The sequence below is a fragment of the Onychostruthus taczanowskii genome, unplaced genomic scaffold (genome assembly GCF_017590055.1).
Source record: "Onychostruthus taczanowskii isolate IOZ18803 unplaced genomic scaffold, ASM1759005v1 scaffold14, whole genome shotgun sequence".
Classification (NCBI taxonomy): Eukaryota; Metazoa; Chordata; class Aves; order Passeriformes; family Passeridae; genus Onychostruthus; species Onychostruthus taczanowskii.
Window position 1 is genome coordinate 6,689,487 of NW_024498573.1, and position 18,188 is coordinate 6,707,674.

At 54.8% G+C, this 18,188-nt stretch overlaps 1 protein-coding gene across 1 annotated transcript; it reads right to left on the reverse strand.

Annotated features, from left to right (window-relative positions):
- Positions 1 to 925: 925 nt before the first annotated feature.
- Positions 926 to 13,786, reverse strand: SLC6A7 (solute carrier family 6 member 7). Its single transcript, XM_041397678.1, has 14 exons — positions 13,708 to 13,786; positions 8,005 to 8,185; positions 7,213 to 7,344; positions 6,416 to 6,650; positions 5,790 to 5,928; positions 5,382 to 5,516; positions 4,638 to 4,741; positions 3,978 to 4,102; positions 3,492 to 3,604; positions 3,285 to 3,416; positions 2,857 to 2,956; positions 2,416 to 2,516; positions 2,043 to 2,210; positions 926 to 1,141 (listed from the first exon to the last, which is right to left on the reverse strand). The coding sequence occupies exons 1-14, from the start codon at positions 13,738 to 13,740 to the stop codon at positions 926 to 928; spliced, it is 1,914 nt and encodes a 637-aa protein (XP_041253612.1). The 5' UTR covers positions 13,741 to 13,786.
- Between the last annotated feature and the right edge of the window lie 4,402 nt (positions 13,787 to 18,188).

Below are 18,188 nucleotides of genomic sequence, written 5' to 3' on the forward strand. Positions count from 1 at the left end.
CCTCAGGCCAGCAGTGTCAGCAGGAGGTGGGACACGGGCTGATCTACCCCAAAATCACACGCAGACACTGAAACCCAGCCCTTCTCCTTTCCCTGGGAAAAGCAGCACTCAGGGTTGGGGCCACACCTTGGATCTCCCTTGGCAACAGACACAGGTCCTCCTTGGACACTGGGTCCAGCTGAAACCTGTCCCTGACCTCCTGCACACCTGAGGGACAGGTTACACCATCTCTTCTCTCCCTTCAAATCACCCCAACCCTGCCGGACACCACAGGGAAGAGCCACCCTGACCCACCAAGGTCCTTGGGGGATCTACAGCCTGGTTTGTTTATAAAGCCTTTTCTTTTATTCTTCTACTCATTTATAACTGCTCATTTATTAGGTCAAATTGCTTTAGGAGGACACAGATTTGTGCTGGTTTTGCTGGAATACCTCTGTGGGATCAGAGCACTCTGGCACACGCTGTCCTCTGGGAATGGAGGCTGTTACAGATTCTCTCACATGTGTTTATGGGTTATTGGAGTCAAATACAGACAAACAGAGAACAGATCAACACACAGGAGCTCCTTCTCCTCCTCCCCACCTCCTGCAGCCTGGACATCCCTCCACCCTGGACAACCCTGAGAGGGGACAGCAGGGCTGGGGCTGCAGGTGGGAGTGGGACAGCCGTGACACTTCAACCAGACACTGTCACACAAACACACGGACTCATCACACAGTTTGTCACACTGAACAGAAGCACATCAGGGGCACCAGGACAGGCAGCATCTCTGTCCTGGCAGGGCCAGGGTGGTGATGGGGACCCTGGCAGGGTCAGCAGCTCCTGACTACTCCTTGAAAGACCCCCCAAGCCGTCCTGAAGTGCTGCAGTGCAACCTGTGCAAAATGGGAGGCGAGCTCCCCCCCAGCCTGCGGGACACTGTCCCTCATATCATGGACTCCTCCTCGTCCTCCTCCTCCATCTCGCGGTCCACCTCGATGGCCGTGTTCTCGTAGCTGGTGATGCCCCCGTATTTCCGCATGTGGACCATCAGGGGCTTGGGGGACTGGCTGCCAGCCAGGCTGGCCACGTACATGCCGCTGCGGTTCTCCTCCAGGGACGGGCCCCAGTCCATGGCCGGCCGGCTGGCTTGCTGCACTCGCTGTGGGGGGACAGGCACCCTGCACCCTCTGCTCCCCAGGCAGCACCCCACCCTCAGCTCACCCACCTCTCCCAGGGCCCTGCTGGCCCCCAGGGACTGAAAGAACCCCCAGTGAGGATGGGATGGGTCAAAACTCATCCTGAAAACTTTTGGGAAGGTGGTTCTGTCTAAGTGTCTGGCTGTGGGCTGGGGAGGTGTCATGGTGGTGAGGGCTTGGAGGAGCAAGAGGCTTTTGTAGGGCTACAGCCCTGTGCTGTGGGGTTAGAGCCACTCAGACAAGGGGTTAGCCTTGGCCAAGGTGGCTCCTGGCCATGTCACAGTGCCCATGGCTGTGTCAAACCAGGTTACAGCCAGCAAGTGCTCCAGCAGGGGATTGCTGCCTGGGGAGGGTATCAAGCTCTGCTCCTCTGCTTTTAACAGCCTAGTGAGAGCAGTGAAGGGCTAGGAAAGCTGTGAGCAGCCAGCTCCTGGGAGAAGCCTTTCAGGGCAGGGATCCCATCTGGGCTGCCTGTATGGTCTGGCAGCTGCCTGCCTTGCTGTGTCATTGCTCTTGCCAAGTGGGTGCAAAGTCCCAGGTGCCCATGGCCACCCCACAGTGGGGACAATGTGCTTCCTCACAGGGCACAGCAGGCTTGTTTTGGAGTGGGAATGCACACTGGGATGTCCCTTGGGAAGCTGTTTTGCTCAGTACCTGCCTGGCATCATGGGAGGCAGCACTGCTGGAAATGCTTTGGGATGTGTCATCTCTCACACCCCGTGGGTGGCAAGGGGGATTGGGGACACATGCCTCCAGGAGAGAGGATACAGAAACTTCCAGGGATACTGACTTGGCAGGGGCTTGTGCTCCCTGCTGCATATTTCTGGGGTGCTCCCCAGCAGTGTCAGGCCCAGTACCTCCTACCTCCCACAGCGTCCCTTCTTCTTGGAGCACAGCCACCACCATGCCCATGGGAATCATCAGGCAGGAGAGGACTCCCATGAGGATGCCCAAGACCTCTGCCCAGGTGGGGAAGCGGTAGTTGCCATATTCAGAAGGCTGGTACTTGACAATGTTATACACCAGCAGAGCCTGTGGGATGGGAAGAAAGTGAGATCATCCCAGAGGTCTCATAGTCAAAAAAGGCCTGGAGATGATGGACACCTCCCAGAGGAAGGATGGTCTCCGGGGCAGGAGATGCCAGCAGTGTAACTTATCACACTGGGAGGTCACCCAGGGGTACTGGCAGCACCGTGGTTTTCCAGCACCATCCAGCAGCTCAAGCTGAGCAGTTTACCATCATCGTTGCTGGGGATAGGACCATCCAGCAAGCTCTGAAGTAGGGGCCTGGTTTGAATCCCAGCATCATGTGGATATCTCGGCAGAACCTCTTCATGCCTGCAGGAGGGAGAGGGACTCAGAAGCTTTGATCCCTCCCCCAGAGCCTTGTTCCTGTACCAGGCTGCCCTGCACTGATGGTTTGTATCCTCTACAGCAGTGCCCCCCCACCCATCTGGGAGATGCAGGAGGGGGCCCAGCTGCCTGAAGGATCAGGCTCAGCACCACTCGTATCTTTGGAGAGGTGAATCAAGTGACAGCCAAGAAGAAACAGGTGGTGAAAGTGGAGTCTCACGCTCCACTGTGAGGCTGTTGGTTTCCCTACTGCTCCCTCTAAATCCCTCTCTTTGTACAGACAGCACATCCTTCCCTGTGCCCCTGTGGGGACAGGCAGCCTTACCATAGACACGTGTCACCACAAGGCAGGTAGTGATCACCACCACCATGAGACCAAAGCCAGCACTGTAGTCATCCAGCAGGACCAGCCAGTACATCCCACCCTGTGGAGACAAAGCACAGAGGCCAGCAACTCCTGGACAATCATCCCAGCAAAACTCCACCCATGTCCTCTGACTTTTGGGGACCTGGGGGAGGACAGCAGTCAGCAGCCTCAAGAGACACCACTCTCCTTATGGGGTTGGTGTAGGAATGGGAATGACACTGTGTCGCTCCCCTTGGCCCTCACACCTTCTGCAAGCCCAGGCTTGTCTCTCACTTTCACCTGGTTATGTATATGAATATATATGTGAAAACTTGTCCCCTGACCTAGGTTCTGCCTAAAATGAGCCCTAGTTGGCCCCCACAATGGGTCCATCCCCACAGCCATACCTCTGTTGTGAGGATGAGCCCCATGAGGAAGAGGGCAATGCAGATGGCAGCTGAGAAGGAAGCTTTCTTGGGCCGCAGGTAGTAGGGGAACTCATCTGTCACTGCTGTGACGATGGTCTCCATGAATGCAAACTGCAGGAGGAGAGGGTGTCCTGAGCCCTCAGGCTGCCTGGAGTCCACGGCTGTCTCCGTGGGCTCTGTCCTTACCTGGCTGTCCAGGCCCAAGGTTAGCAGCATGAAGAAGAACAGGAATGACCAGAATGGAGAAAGGGGGAGCATTGTCATGGCCTGGGGGTACACCACAAAAGCCAGACCAGGACCTAGGGGAGGCAAAGGACAGCAGGGTGAAAAGGTGGTGACAGAGCTGGGCATGGGGGGATGGAGGAGAGGAGAGCTCAGCAGAGCAGCACAATGGCAGAGATTTGCCAGGACTCTGGCAAGATGGGCAGGAGGGGTCCTGTGGCAGAGGGTGGAGAAACAGCCTGCTCCTTGCTCACACCTTCATTGGACAGCACTTGTTACTCAATATTTACACCACAGGAACCTATCTGCCTCCTCCCCTTCCCCTGGCCAGCTAAGCATGCACCTTCATCCCTCATGCTGACACCCTCAGGCACCTTCCATCCTGGAAGGGATGCTCCTCAGCACACCCAGGCAGAGGGAGAAGGGGAAAACATCTTCATTTGGCCTCACCTGCTTTTGCCACCTGGTTAACAGGGACCCCAAGCTCCTGGGACATGTATCCCAAAACGGAGAAGATGGCAAACCCTGCCAGGATGCTGGTGATGGCATTGCCCAGGGTCACTATGAAGGTGTCCCTGCAGAGAAGGAAGAAGATGCTCTGAACATGCTCATTCCTTCCCACACCAGTGCACGGTGGCATTGCCAGCCCCAGATGCCACAGTAAGGTGACCCAGTGCCTGTCCTTCAGGGCTTCTCATGCAAGTGCTTTCCAGTGTCAAATGGAGCATATATTTAATGGATAATACTGTGGGTTTCCTCTAAAGCTTTCTGTCCCCTGTGGATAGGGTCAGACCAGATGTCACACCCATCTCTTTCAGTGAACTACACTGGATGCTGGGCACAGGGCACACATGCACAACTCCAGCCTCAAATATCCTCAGCTTTCAGCACCTACAGCCCAAAATGTCTGAGCTGGGTGCTCTGCCTTGGTGCTTAGGAGGATCCCTCTGTTCTTCTCAAGCCTGTACAAACTGCCAGGTATCCCTTCAGTGCAAGGAGCAGAGCAAGGTGACTGTGCTGCACCACAGGCTTCTGCTGGCTTTGAACCCACCAGGTTTTCACAGCTCCCCCACAACCCATAATTTTTACAAGACAGCAGCTGACTCCCACCTGTAGATATTCTGATGGAAGGTGTTGTACGAGGCGAAGGTGAGGAGGCCCCCAAAGCCCACCCCAAGGGAGTAGAAAATCTGCAGGGCTGCCTCAATCCACACCTGGGGGAAGGAAGCAGTTCTGAGGAGAGCAGGGGTTTGGAATCCTCCACTTGAGGAAGATGACATTAGAAATCTGCTTCCCCGGAGCTCTGGGCACATCTTCCCCAGCACTCCAAGCATCCACAGCTACAGGATATTTGTCTTTCCTTGTTAACACTCACCACTCATAGTGGATCAGCTGGCTAATGGAAGGGCTAATAAGAATGTTTTAGGGCCAGCCCAGTGTGGCATTAAATGCCCTCGTAAAACTGGGTGGTCTCTGGATGATCATCACTGCTGACCCCCACTCCACATGCTGGGATTTCTGGAGAACCACAAACACTCAAATCCACCATGGGCACCCATCAACCCTTCACAGGGCTGGGATGACCCTGCCCTGGTCCTGCTGCTCAGGGGAGTCTTGACAGCATCCCATCCATGCAGAGCCATAAACACATGCATAGGGTGGGGAGACATGGGAATAGTGGCCCAAACAAGGTGTGGGACAAAGATTTTTGGTCTAGGAGCAATCAAGAGAGCTTTAGGCTAGGGTGTGGCAGAAAAGACACCTGAGTAAGGGAACTGTCTCTGTGGTATTCAGAAGGTGGCAGGAGAAATTTCATTTTTGTGTCTTGAACAAATTGCACAACATCCTACTCACCTTGGAGGACAGCAAGTGATCAAACTGGGGAGTGAGGTAAAATTGTATCCCCTTCCAGGCCCCCTCCAGGGTCACGCCACGGATGAGCAGCATCACCAGGATGAGGTACGGGAAGGTGGCAGTGAAGTACACGACCTGTGGGAGAGCAGAGCCAGCAGGGAGAGCTGGGAACGAGAGCACAGCGTGAGTGCTGCCCCCACACCCTGTCCCTAGGTGGGACACATCACCCTGGGGTCCTTGGGCTGCAGCAGGGCCGGTGTGCCAGCCCTGCTGGTGTCTGGGTGTGCAAGACATCCCCAAAATATGTTATACCCAGCAGATGCTGCTTTTGGGTCTCACTTTGCCAGAGGTGCACACACTGGTGAGCATCGCTGTAGGTCCCCCCAGAGGAGAGCAGCCAGCCCTTACCTTGCCAGAGGATTTGACTCCCTTAAGGATGCACAGATAAACAATAGTCCAAGAAAGGAGCAGGCACAGACACAAGTTCCAGCGGATCCTCCCAGGATCCCCAATCCCCGAGCTTCCTTGGATGTGCAGGACATACCGGCTAGGGAGGAAGGAGAGCTGCTAGTGAGCATGGGCTGCCTTCTTCCAGAGGCCCTCTGACCCTAGAAATGCCTCTGCCTCAAAATGACTTTGCCAACTATCACAGGCACCGGCAGCTCCTTGCCAAGCAAACATGAACACTTGGAGTGATTTCTCCACCACGTATTAAAGAGCCCAGAAGGGATGCCTGGTATCTCGAGAGCAAATTGCCAGCCATCCCAGACGTGGGATGCATTTTAGTCTAGCAAATCTCCAGGCCAACAAAGCAGTGCTAGAACATGGACACCTCCCACATCCCAGTGGCTAAACTGAGCTGTCACCCAGAGCTGAGCACGCGAGCCCATCGCTGCACCCACAGCACCCCCCCGAGTGAGACCTGCAGCGTCTGTGCTGTGAGCTGTGCACATCCTCACCCCCCATCCCCTCCCCATCCTCCCCCTGGCTAGATACCAACACATCCCCAGCCTGGCTCGGGCTGCCCTCGGTACCTCCAGTACTCCTCGCTGGGGCTGACGGTGTTGCTGATGTTGACGGGGAGGGAGCTGTTCCCCGCCTTGAGGACGTGGTGGTCCAGGCACAGGTCAGTGTTCCACCAGTTGCCACAGTGCTGCCAGGGCAAGTCGCTTGTGAGGGATGCAAAGAGGTAGAAGAGAACGTAAGCAATGATCATATTGTAGTAAATGGCCACCAAGGAGACGATGAGGATCGTGCCCATGCCAACGCCTGAAGGAAGGAGAGGGTAAAGAAGGAGTGAGCTGGAGCAGAGCAAAGCACATCCAAAAGCAGGGTCAGACACTGCACCTCAGCAGCCAAATGATCAACCAGTCCAAGGTTCACCTGCTGGGGGAGCCACTTATTGCCATTATAACATCTGGACATGCCTTCTCTGTATTGGTGATCTATTGCCTCATAGAAAAAACTTTACACCAGCCTGATGTTGAGAATAAAAGTATTTGATCTGAACTTTTTTTTCAAATGCTTTATTCTTACCTTTGTTTTTAACAGGTATTGGTTAGTTTTCATGCTCTATTTTATACCAGAGCTGGCTTAATAATCTTCATACTATTTCTAGAGCTGGCCATGCCACCCAGAGCCCTCAAAGACTGACCAGTCTCAGGCAGCTACTAAACCAGCTAACTCAAAATTCCAGCCTGCCACACCTTCCCCCAGGTTCTTTTGATTCTAACAAGAGCTTTGAGGACCATGGGTTGCTGCTGCTGGTGCATGTCCTCATCAAAGAGCTCTTGCAGAGGCCCCTCAGAGGCTCTGCACTTCACTCACGCACCTTTAAAGAGAGGGCTGATCTTCCAGACTGCGAGTGGCCCTAGGCTGGAGAACTGGCCAAGTGACAGCTCCATGAAGAAGATGGGGATCCCACAGATAGCCAGCATGATGAAGTAAGGAACCAAGAAAGCTCCTGCAAGAAGAAGGAAAAAAAAATTTAAAAAAAGAAATCTTGAAAGTAATACAGAACAAACACCTAAAGCCTAACTGTGACAGGGAATAAAGCTCATTCAATATGTGTGGCTCTGAGGGATCTACATCAAAATCAGGAAGACAGGGAGGAGCAAGAGCTCTCTGTTAGTGTAGGAGAAAGGGGCTGTGATTCACCTGGTGCTGTGCTTCCCCACTGCTCCCAACTCTCTTTTCTCTTTGAATCTTTCACAAACACCATGAAATTCTCCAGTTATTATTGCTCTGGGAGGAGCTGAACCAACATTTGGCACCATCACCCAGGGCTCTTGCATTGCAAAAGGTTCACTCCCTCCTCTGATAGCTGGGAAGGGTTTGCTGACCCTGCTGAGTCCTGGAGTACACCAGGAGAGCTGGTGTTTTGTTCAGCATGGAGGGGCTTGTCCAAGGCCAGGAATAGAGAGATGGGCTTGCAAATCCTTTCCACTCACGGATGCAGGTGGTTAAAGCCCTAAATAACCATGGGGAGGGCAGGAGGAGACTTCACCCCACAACAAGTGCTACTCTCCAGCCCCAGGAAGGGGAAGGGATGTTTCTTCAGGGATATTCTACTAGCCCAGGTCAGTGGGTGGGAGAGTGACCACTGCAAAGGATGCCCAAGTACCTCCTCCATTGGTGTAAGCCCTGTAGGGGAACCTCCAGACGTTTCCAAGGCCCACGCAGTATCCGATGCAGGAGAGGAGGAAATCCAGCCGCCCTGTCCAGTTCCCTCTGTCCTCTGGGCACTCGGAGCCCAGGTCCCCATCCTGGCTGCTGGGGCTTACCAGGAGATCTGGTGGCACTGGCTGAGTGAGGGAAGAGGGATGGGAGAGGGCAGACATGGGTTGAACAAGGAATAAAAACAGAGAATGAAGGAGGGAAGAGAGGGAAGAAGTGCCAAGAACTCACGAGCGAATTTGTGACCCCAAGCTGTGACAGCATTGACACTTGTCCCTTGGGAACACCCTGTCCCAGCAGCTCTCTGTTCCCCACCTCAGCCACTGCCCTGCTCTGCCACTGAGCAACAAAATGGATAAATGTGATCCCACATAGCCAGAGCTCACCTGGGAAACATGGGATTGTCCCAGTTCGTTCTGGGAATGTTCACCAGGACGCAGCTCACAAGCCCAGGTTCCAAAGACACCCTTTCAGGGGACACAATAAACTTTCTGCACCTCCTGCAGAACGCAGGCACGAGGGCAGTGGGAGAAGCACTGTGGTGTGCCAGGGAGTGTGACACCCAGCCCCACGTGTGTGCCCTGCCAGGCACTCCACTGGCTCCCACTTATTGCTCCCTGCATTTTTCACACTTTTCCAACTGCCAAAAGCCTGCACTGTGGGAATTCAGTGGTACTCCCAGTTGTCCCTGCAGAGAGATGAGAGACCTCCTTCCAGAATTCCTAATGTGCTCTGGATCAATGCAGCACAGGCAGGGCATTAACCCATTCCCTTCCTCCCCACTGCCTCAGCCCTGCAAGTGGAAGTGCGAGTCCTGCAATCCCTTTGGGTTGGGGTGATGCACAAGGAGGGCACCTCTGTGTTTGTATGGGTGTACATCAGGTTGGCAGGGAGGTGCTCAGTCTGAATTCTCCCAGTTTCCTGACCTCAGGAGAGCAGGGAAAGCATCCCCACTGACTGCAGAGCTGAAGGCCTGAGTCAGCAGCTGCCAGATGAGATCCCATCACACATACACCCACAAGCAAGACCAGGCAGCACAAAGGGCTGGAATGAGGATCCTGTCCCTGTGCCACCCTGTGCTGCTGTGTCCTGGTGTGGGAGTTTGTCATGTTTCTGCCGAGGCACAGGAGGATTCTGGTGTCCCTGCTGACAAGGTACCAGGACCAGGGCCAGAGGAGCTCATATGGGAACCTTCTCTTCTCGGGCTCTCTGAAGAAAAAAAGCAGCCACCTCCCTGGCCTTGTTCGTAATTGTAGGGAACAAACCACAAATGTGGTTGAGGAGAGGGACGTGGGTGTGGAGGGATCAGCCAGAAGGAGCTGTGGGTCTCCTGTACCAGTGTGCAGCAGTGCTCAGAGCCTGCAGCAGAGCCCAGTCCCCAGGAGCCAGAGGTGGCTGGTGATCAGGGCTCAGTGCTGCCCTTCCACTGCCTCAGGGAAGGCAGCAGCCATCTCCTCTCCTCTCCTCCTCCTCATCTCCAGCTGGACTGGACTGGAGGATGCTCCTGCTGCTGGTTCCCATGGAGACACCGAGCATGATGCTGAAGGAGAGGGCTGCCAGCTCCCCCCTGCGCAGGGTGCACCCCAAACCCCCAGCTGCTGGCACTGCAGACATGCTGCTTGCAGTCCAAAGGCACCAAACACAGAGACAAACTCCTCCCCATCCCCACCTGGAGCACAAACACATCAAGGGACAGGACAAGGGCAAACTCTTCCCAAAGCCAGCCTGAAATGTACAGCTCCAGCAAAGCTGTTACACCAAAATCCTCTGTGAAAATCCCACCCCTGCTGGATGCCACCATCACAAGGCAAGGGCCAGAAGAAAAAGTTGCAAAAACACAGGCTGAAAAGTCAAAATATGACCCAAATGTGATCCTGTTGCTATAAAACCATCAGTACCTGGCAGCCCTCCTGCAGTGGTTCAGCACAGCCCTGTGGTTTAGCAACCTCCAGGCCATGGCCATGCCTCCTGATTAGCCCAGCACACTCAGTGTGTGACCCACAGCTGTCTGTGCTTGCAGGGGATGCACAGGCTGCTCTGAACTCCCTCCCAAAGATTTCAGCAGCTCAAACCTCTACTCACAAAGCTCCCTGCCAAGTAGGGGCCATCACAGCTGGGTCTTCCCCCTGCAAAATACTGTTTGCCTGTCCATCACACTGGCTGGGGAGCTCTTGTTTTCCAGACTTGAATCACAGAAAACCAGCAAGCAGGGATGCTGGGAGATCATTAAATCCTGTTGCCTAATTCCTGCATCTCTGTCTGAATCCCAAACACCTGCAGGAGGGCACAGGTAGAGCTGCAAGATCTCATTACATGTGGCTGCCTGTCCATGAGATGTAGCACAGAAATCAACACAGAAGCAAAAACAGGAAATGAAAGGAATCAATGGGACCTTGTCCAAACTGTAAATGGCCTGGTCCCCTCCTCAGTCACCATTTCAAGGGCCATGGGATGTAGTTTGTCACTTGTGTCTCAATAATGACTGCCCCCTTGTTAATATCTTTATCTAGAGCTCCACAGCTCAAATTTAGGACCCCAGAGCAGAAAGCAGAGACCACCCAAATGTGAGATAAACCCAAAGTACAATGGCACTTGTCCTCATTGGGCAAGCTGAGGAGATACAGGTGAGGGATGCTGCTGGAAAACACACACGAAAGCAGTTCCCTGACTGCAATGCTCAAAATTCCCCCAAATCCCAGCCTTTCCGTAGAAATCATAGAAAATTTTGCCTGACCTGAAATTAATTACAAAGCACAATATTTAAGGCTTCCAGCCCATCCTTGTCCCAAATCACAGAGGGAAGCACCTCCCTTCTCCTGACTGCTGGAAATCTCACACACCAGCTTGATTCTAGAGGTCTTATTTTAGGTTTAATGCTCTCTTTCAGCCTCTGTCATAACAGAAATTCTCTTTTCAGGAGCAGCTGAAGTGCTCCAGTGCTCCAGTATTGCTCTAGTGCTTTCCTCCATCAGCTGCCTTCCTTCAGGCCGGGCTCCCGTCTCGCTGCTATAAACAGACAGGGACCAACAGCTCCCTTGGCAACCACGGCCTCTTTGAACACAGCATCCCTTCCCATTATTCACCAAAAGATGCTCCCAAAGAAGTCAGCAAAGCAAAGGTCACCAAGAAGAAAAAACACTTTAGTCTCTGCCAAGATAAGAGCTCGGGTCTGTAAGGAAACGGCTCTGTGCTAATTATTTTCTCTAAACCTATTTACTTAAACCAAAACTCATCTGTATCTAAAGGAAAAAACTCCAGCCAGATCAAAGGTATGTTTTCATCCTCTTTTGTCTCCATTCAAGCTGGCATTGTGGGGTTATTTTGTCAGTGTTTTGTGCATGATCACAGCCTTTGAGCAAGAGAAATGCCACCCGGCACCAGATTTCTCCCCTGTGGATCTGAGAACAGCGAGTCTCTAAAGTGTGAGTCACTTCAGATTAGTTTGAATTGCTTGCTAATCTCTGAGAGAAAAAAAATAAATCTTAAAAAGGCATAAAAATTAATTCAAATGTAATATGACTTACAAAGTGAAGAAAATAAAGCACTGCTATGGTGAGGAAGAGCCCCTCAAAGGGCTGGACTGAGCATGGGTGACCCCAGCATGGGGTCACAGCTGATGCCATCAGAGGGAGCAAGTGATGGCAGAGCCAGCACAGGGAGGCTGGAGGTGGCTGAGGATGAAGAAAACTCACTACAGCAATGTCCAAAGTGTAGGGGGTATGCACGGACACAAATGCTTGTGTTTTTTCATCTGAAACCCTGGGGAAGTTTCAAGGCAGTTTGTGGAAGGCAGAGGAGAGCTGTGGCTCAGGTAGAAAGATGCTGCTCAGCAGCCTGGCCAGGTATGGGAAGGGACAGCAGGAACCATGGCCCCCACCAGTGGGATTTAGTCCATTTCTACCAAATAAACCCCAAAGAAAATAACCAAATAAATGAAAACAACACTCAGCTCTTCTGGAGCAAAAACCAACCTGAAAGCTTTAGAGCCTGAGAAAGATCTTCTCTAACCAAGAGCTATTTCCATGTGTCTCAAATATGTCTAGTAAGAAGAGCTTAAAACTCCAGCTCACCAATGGGAAATGGGTCACAATGAGAGGAAGAGGAGGCTGTCAGGTCCTGGGTGGGTGCTGCAGTGGGGATGGGCACACCTCTTCATCAGCCATCACCAGCTCCAGGCAAGCCCAATGGCAGCATTGAACACAGTGCTCCCAAGGTGGCTGTGAGCACCAGCTCCTCCATCTGAAGCTCAACAATGGTATTTTTGTATTTTTGGGTAATGAAGGACAGTGGGCTCTGAGCAGCACTGGGCATGGGGAAAATAACTCCAGAGACATCTGCTTTCCATCCCAACTGATCACCATGGGACTAAGTGAATTCCTGAATAAATGCTAAAGAAGGTCACCAGCATCAAGTGATTCAGAAAGGCATTGGAAGGGGCAAAGACCACTTTTAATGGATCTTGCAGTCACAAAGCCATCTGGAAAAGCAATTTGTAGGAAAGAGGAAGAAAGAGAAGAGCTAAACAAGACGCCTCAAAACAAGAGTGGAGCAATAGGCTGTCAGGGACTGCTGGCTGTCACCAGGATACTGCTGGGGGTTTTTTTACGTCATTTCCCAATACCCTAGGAATTTCCTGGCAGGGATAAAACTCTCCTGGGTTTTCATTCATCTCAATAGAATCAACCTGCCCTGTGTTCAATGGGCATGGTTTGGCACAGGGTGTAGCTGAAGAGGCTCCCAGCCCTGGGTCACTGCCTGGGGGGCTCCAGGGAGGGCTGACCCGTTCAGCAGCAGCACATGCCCATGATGGAGCTGTGGCTGACACTGTCTCTGCCACCCTGCTCCACCCTGTCCCCAGAGAGTCCCTTGCTCCACTGAGTCCCCAGACTCAGTCCCCAGTGTGGGGGGAAATGGGAGCTCAGACTGTCAAGAAAAAAGTGGCAATGGAGGGGAGCCTAGGATGGGAAAGCATGACAGCTGGGTTAAAAAAGGGTTTCCAGCAGGATGTAAAAAGGGTTTACTGTTCTGCCAGCTCTGCTCTGAACCCAGAGTTCAGCATCCAGCTGACCCCACATCACCCACACCCCTTTCAATCCTACGGAGGAGGATGAGGAGGAGGATGAGGAGGCAATCCGAGCTGCAGGTGGGGAAGGCACTGCCCAGCCGCTGCGCTCATCCCGCGGGAGGGACCCCGAGCCCGGGCAGTGCCGGGGCTGCTGGCAGCGGCGTTCCCGGGGTGCCAGGCTGCGGGGAGCCAGCTCTGCCCCCGCTGCCACCCACGGCTCCCGGCCAGACACAACATGAGTCACCCACCGCCGGCAGCACCTGCTGCCCGGGGAGGGGAGGGGGCAGCGGCGCCTCCCGCTCAGGAGGAGCGCTGGGCCCACATGCCCCATCCCGCTGCCCACCATCCCGCTTTGGCCCCGCGCATCAGCGCGGTTCCCGAATATCCCGCTGAGCCCTGTCGGCTGCCCACGAAGGCTCCCGCGGACGGGATGCGGGGCCGTGGGCATCACTCCCCCGCTCCCAGCCCGGGGTTATCCCCGCTTCCTCTCCCAGCCTGGGGTACCCTCGCTCCCGGCTGTCACCTGCCGGGGGTACCCCGGTCCCCTGCAACTCTCCCTGGAGCACCCCCGCTCCCGGCTCTCACCTTCCGGAGATGCTGCTGCCGAACCTGCTTCATCCTGGACCCTGTTGCTATGCGCTCCCCGCTCCGACACTTTCCGTCTCGCTCCCTCCGGCGCTGGGGAGGGCGCAGGGGGAGCGGGGGAGCGATGGCCGGCACGGAGGGGTGGGCACGCACCTGCCGCGGGGAGAGCCGGGGACGTGAGGAGCGAGGCTGAAGGAAAGGTTTGCCTGGAGAGGAGGATGGCTGCGTGCGGAGCAGGGAGGGAGGAGGGAGGTCTGTCTGTCAAAAGCACTCCTGGCGGGGAAAGGGGGGCTCCGGGACCTCAGACCCCCACCCGGGCAGCGAGGGACAACAGCTGCTGCCTCACTCACGCCACAAATGCATCAGGTGTCCCTAGAGAAGGACCTGACCTTGCGGTCAGTATGACACCGAGCACCCCATGTAGTGATGGCTGCAGATGCCAGAAGCTCACAGCACCTTCCTGTCCGGTTCTGATGTGCAGGACACAGCTGGAGCTTGAGCAGATGAGAAGTGATTGCTCCCCATGCTGCCTGAGCCCAGCCCTCAGGAGGGGGATGCCCAGGGGAGGGGGATGCTCCACAGCCAGCAGTCCCTTTGGGAAGGACCAACACATCCCACCACACCGAGGGCAAGAGCAATCCTTGGGCAGTGCCCAGGGTGAGCATCTGAGCCCAGCATATCATGGCCCCAGTGCTGGAGCACAGGTCACATCTCCAGGGTCCAGATGTCTCAGTTTGAGTCAGCAGTGGGATACTGGAGTCCCAGTGTCCAGGGGCCAGCATCTTGCTGGCTTTTCACCCTCATACTCAGTCAAATATCCAATGAAGTGGCAGAGCTGGTCTGTGACTTCTCCTCCCACTTTCATGGTGGAAATGGGAGAAAGAACAACCCCACATGCTCCAGGGCCAGTGTGGGACCAGGACAGCTCTGGACTCCCAGTGGGATTCTTTCCCATGATAATATCCACTTGTTCATCACTTCATCCCTGGACTGTGCCCAGTGCTCTGATACTGGATGTGTCCCTTTTCCTTGCAAGTGCCCTACAGGCTACAGCCTGAGCCATACTTCTGCCCAGAGGCTTTACTGAGGCTTAAGGTGAGTGGGGATGAGGAGGACAATGACAGGGCTGGAACAGAGAGAACCCAGCCTGACTGATATAAAAGCAAATATCCAGGACATCTAATGGCAGTTGTGCTCCTACAGTCCTCTAAGCACTTCTGAAAATTTTCCCTGAAAGGAAAGGTATTCTCAGCATAAAGACACATTTCTGCAGGAATCCAATATGATGAAGTGGCTCAGCATTTGCACAATGGGTCTTTTAGAGCTAATATTTACCTGGATTTCCCAGAGAAAAAAGGAAAGAGCAAAACTAGATAACCCATCAAACATCTCTTTTCACACACTCACAGCTTCCTCAAAAATAAAGTACCTTTGGGAATTCACTCAGGCTGGTTTTACCTGCCTTGGACTTGCCCCTCACTTCTCCCTCTCCCAGCTGCTGGCTGGGGATGCTGAGCCTGGAGCTGGCCAGGCTGATGGCCAGGGGCTGCATCAATCACTGCTCCTACCTCAGCCATCATGCAGGGCAGGGATGCTTTGTTTGCCTTTCATGCCAGTGCAACCTGAATCAGAGAGCCTGTGCCACCTCACTACAGCTGTCCCAGCCCCACCTCACTGGCATGGGCTGATCTCTGCCAAACCACTCAGCATCCCTGGGCAGACTTCATGGCCTCACCTTCTTGTGCCCAGGGCAGCATTTTTCATTAGAGACACCCGGGCCTGATGGTGCCCTGAAATGTCCATGTTGATACCAATTCTTCTGGGATGCTCTGTACCTGGAACTCGCTCTCCTGGTTTGTCTGGTGCTGCTCTGGTAGCACCAGCAGCTCTTCATGGCCTGGGATCACCAGGGAGTAGGTGTCCCACCCCTGGGACCTGGGATGCTTCAGTTTAGCGTTGCAGGTCTGGACCAAGTCTGGTATTGCCCTGGAGCCGGCAAGAGATGCACTTCATGGAACAGCACACACCAGAGGCAGAAACAGCCAGAAGGAGCAGTGCAATCCAGGGACCCCCAAAACCCCAGGAGAGCACAAGGGTGTGCACAACTGTCCCCATGCCCTGATCTGCAAGGACATGGCACTAGGTAGCACACACAGGGCTTGCAAGCATTTCCTAGCAAGTTTTGTTTTCTCCCACTCCACCTCTGAGCCACCCTGGCACACCAAGTAAACCTTTCCCTTCTCATGGGCCGGAGCACAGCACACGTCCTCCACCCCAAAGCAGCACTGACAGCCACTGGCACTGCCGGCTCTTTGTGACTCTGGAGGGCAAGGAGAGGGCAGAACTCGGGCTGGGGAAACACCCTTGCCCACCCTGCCTGGGCAGCCCACACAGATCCGGGTGGCAGCCGCCTGGGAAGGGCTGAGAAGGCGTCTGGCAGCGGGATGGGACCGTGCCCAGATCCGCGCCGCAGACGCGAGGAAGGCGGCGAGGCAGCGGCGCTCTGGTTAGTCACTGCTGGGACGTGTGCCATGCTGGAGGCTGCTGGCAGCACATCTCTGCTTGGCCACATGCTGTGCGTGGCCTTAGTTTGATGATGGTTTCAAGATTTCTCCAAGGAGGGGTAAAGCTGGGCAGTAGGAGCTGATGGAAAGTGCAGAGGGAGGAGCAGGGAGAAAATGTGGGAACTTGCAGAGGACAGCCCCCAGGGTCCCCTGGCTACGAGGCCAGGCTGTTCCCATAAGGGCCAGGCTCCATGTGCGACATGTGACTCGGGAGGCAGCTGTTGCAGGTGCTGGAACCAGGTGTTTGTCACCTGCCAGGGGTGAAACCGCCAAGGTGACACGTGTCCAGGAGGTTTGAACCAAAGGTTCCAAAGCTGGTGGGGACACGGTGTCCACCAGCCCCTTTCCTGGCACAGGGAGGGCCCTGCAAGGTTCACCCATCCCTGCCCAAACGGCAGATGCAGGGCGCAGGGGAGGACATGGGAGGGGGAACAGAGCAGATGCATTTCGTCACCTGGTCAAGGGGCGTGTGTGTGTGTAGGGGGAAGGGGTGGCTGGGTGTGTGGGTGCATTTATTGCCTCTTCCCGCCAGCGCCGGCTCCCTGTGCACACACGGGTGGCAGGGACCCAAGGGCACAGCCCACAGCTCCCTGGACTTTTACCCTGCTGTGCAAACAGGCAGGCGCCAGATTAGGGTATCAGTTGGAATTTCATCTTGTCAACAGCACCCGCAGCCTCTCTGAGCAGGCAGTGGAGCATCTTCCCTCTGTCCCAGCCCCTCACCTCCCTGCAGCCCACCCAACACTGCAGGTGAATTTGGGAGATGCACATTTGTCCCCCACGAGGACTCTGTTCCCCTCCCCACTGCTGTCTGCAGGCTCCCCCTTGCAGACAACAGTGATGCCCAGTGCTGCCATCAGCCCATCCCTGCCAGGGCAGGACCCCGCTGCTGGTTTCCACGTGGCAATGGCAAAATTGGGCATTAAAGGCAGCCAAAGCAGAGGGAGGGAGGAGGAGTGTGTGGGAGCCAGCCCCCACCATGGGGACCATGCTGGAATCTGCACACAGAAGCACCTCCAGTTTCCCCAGTCCAGCCCAGCTCTTCAGGCAGGTGGCTGATTCAGTCTCATCCCTTTCCTGTACAGCACCAGCTCCATTGCATTTGCATCCCCCTGCCTGCTTTAGTTCCTGATTCCCCATGTTTCCTTGCAGGAGCGCATGAGGTGTTTCTCCTGTGCCATGGGCAGCCTGGCACCATGCTGGAGAGTGCAGGGTCACCAGGGTGCAGCAGTAGGTGCAGCAGTAGGTGCAGCAGTAGGTGCAGCCTCTGTTGCAATTGCAGGAACAAACACTTTGCTCTGTCCCTCTCTCAGCAATGCCACCTCATCCTGTTCCCAATCCTCCATCTCCTCCTCCCACGAGGACTTTATCCTGCTTCAGGTGTCCTTCCACAGCCAGCTGCCCTGCCCTGGCACCTCAACACACCCCATGCAACGCTTGGGAAGAGCTTTGGGGCTGGAGGAGCCATTTGGGGCAGGGATTTGAGGGCAGCTGCTTGCTCAGTGTTCTGCTAGATGAGGGGAACACTGATGGGATGGAGAGGGGAGAGTGTCAGGCACCAATGCCAGCTGTCCCAGGCACTATCTCACATCCTCATTCTCTGTTTGTTCATCTTGGACAAGGAGGATATTCAGCCCATCGACAGCCATAAAATGAGATTAGAGACCAGGAGGCGCCAAGGGGAGGCAGCCACATCCGTGGGCAGCTGGCCTTGTTCTTTGGCCTCTGCCAGCCCAACAATGGCCTCACCCTCTCCCCTCTGTCTCCAGTGCTGCGAGTTTGCAGCCATCGTGTCTGCCATCCCTCTTGGTGCCAAAGGAATGAGACGTGGCAGTGATATGAGCCACGCCACTGCCAGCAGTGTCCCTGTGGGACAGGCACACTCTGTGCTACAGGGACAAGGCTGCTGCCCCAGAA

Coding starts and splice junctions, on each gene's coding strand:
- SLC6A7 (XM_041397678.1), bottom strand. CDS start 13,740: ATGAAGCAGGTTCGGCAGCAGCATCTCCGGAAG. Junction 4,103..4,637: donor TTCCATCAGAATATCTACAG/GTGGGAGTCAGC, acceptor CCTTCTCTGCAG/GGACACCTTCATAGTGACCC. Junction 1,142..2,042: donor AAGAAGGGACGCTGTGGGAG/GTAGGAGGTACT, acceptor GTCCCCCCACAG/CGAGTGCAGCAAGCCAGCCG.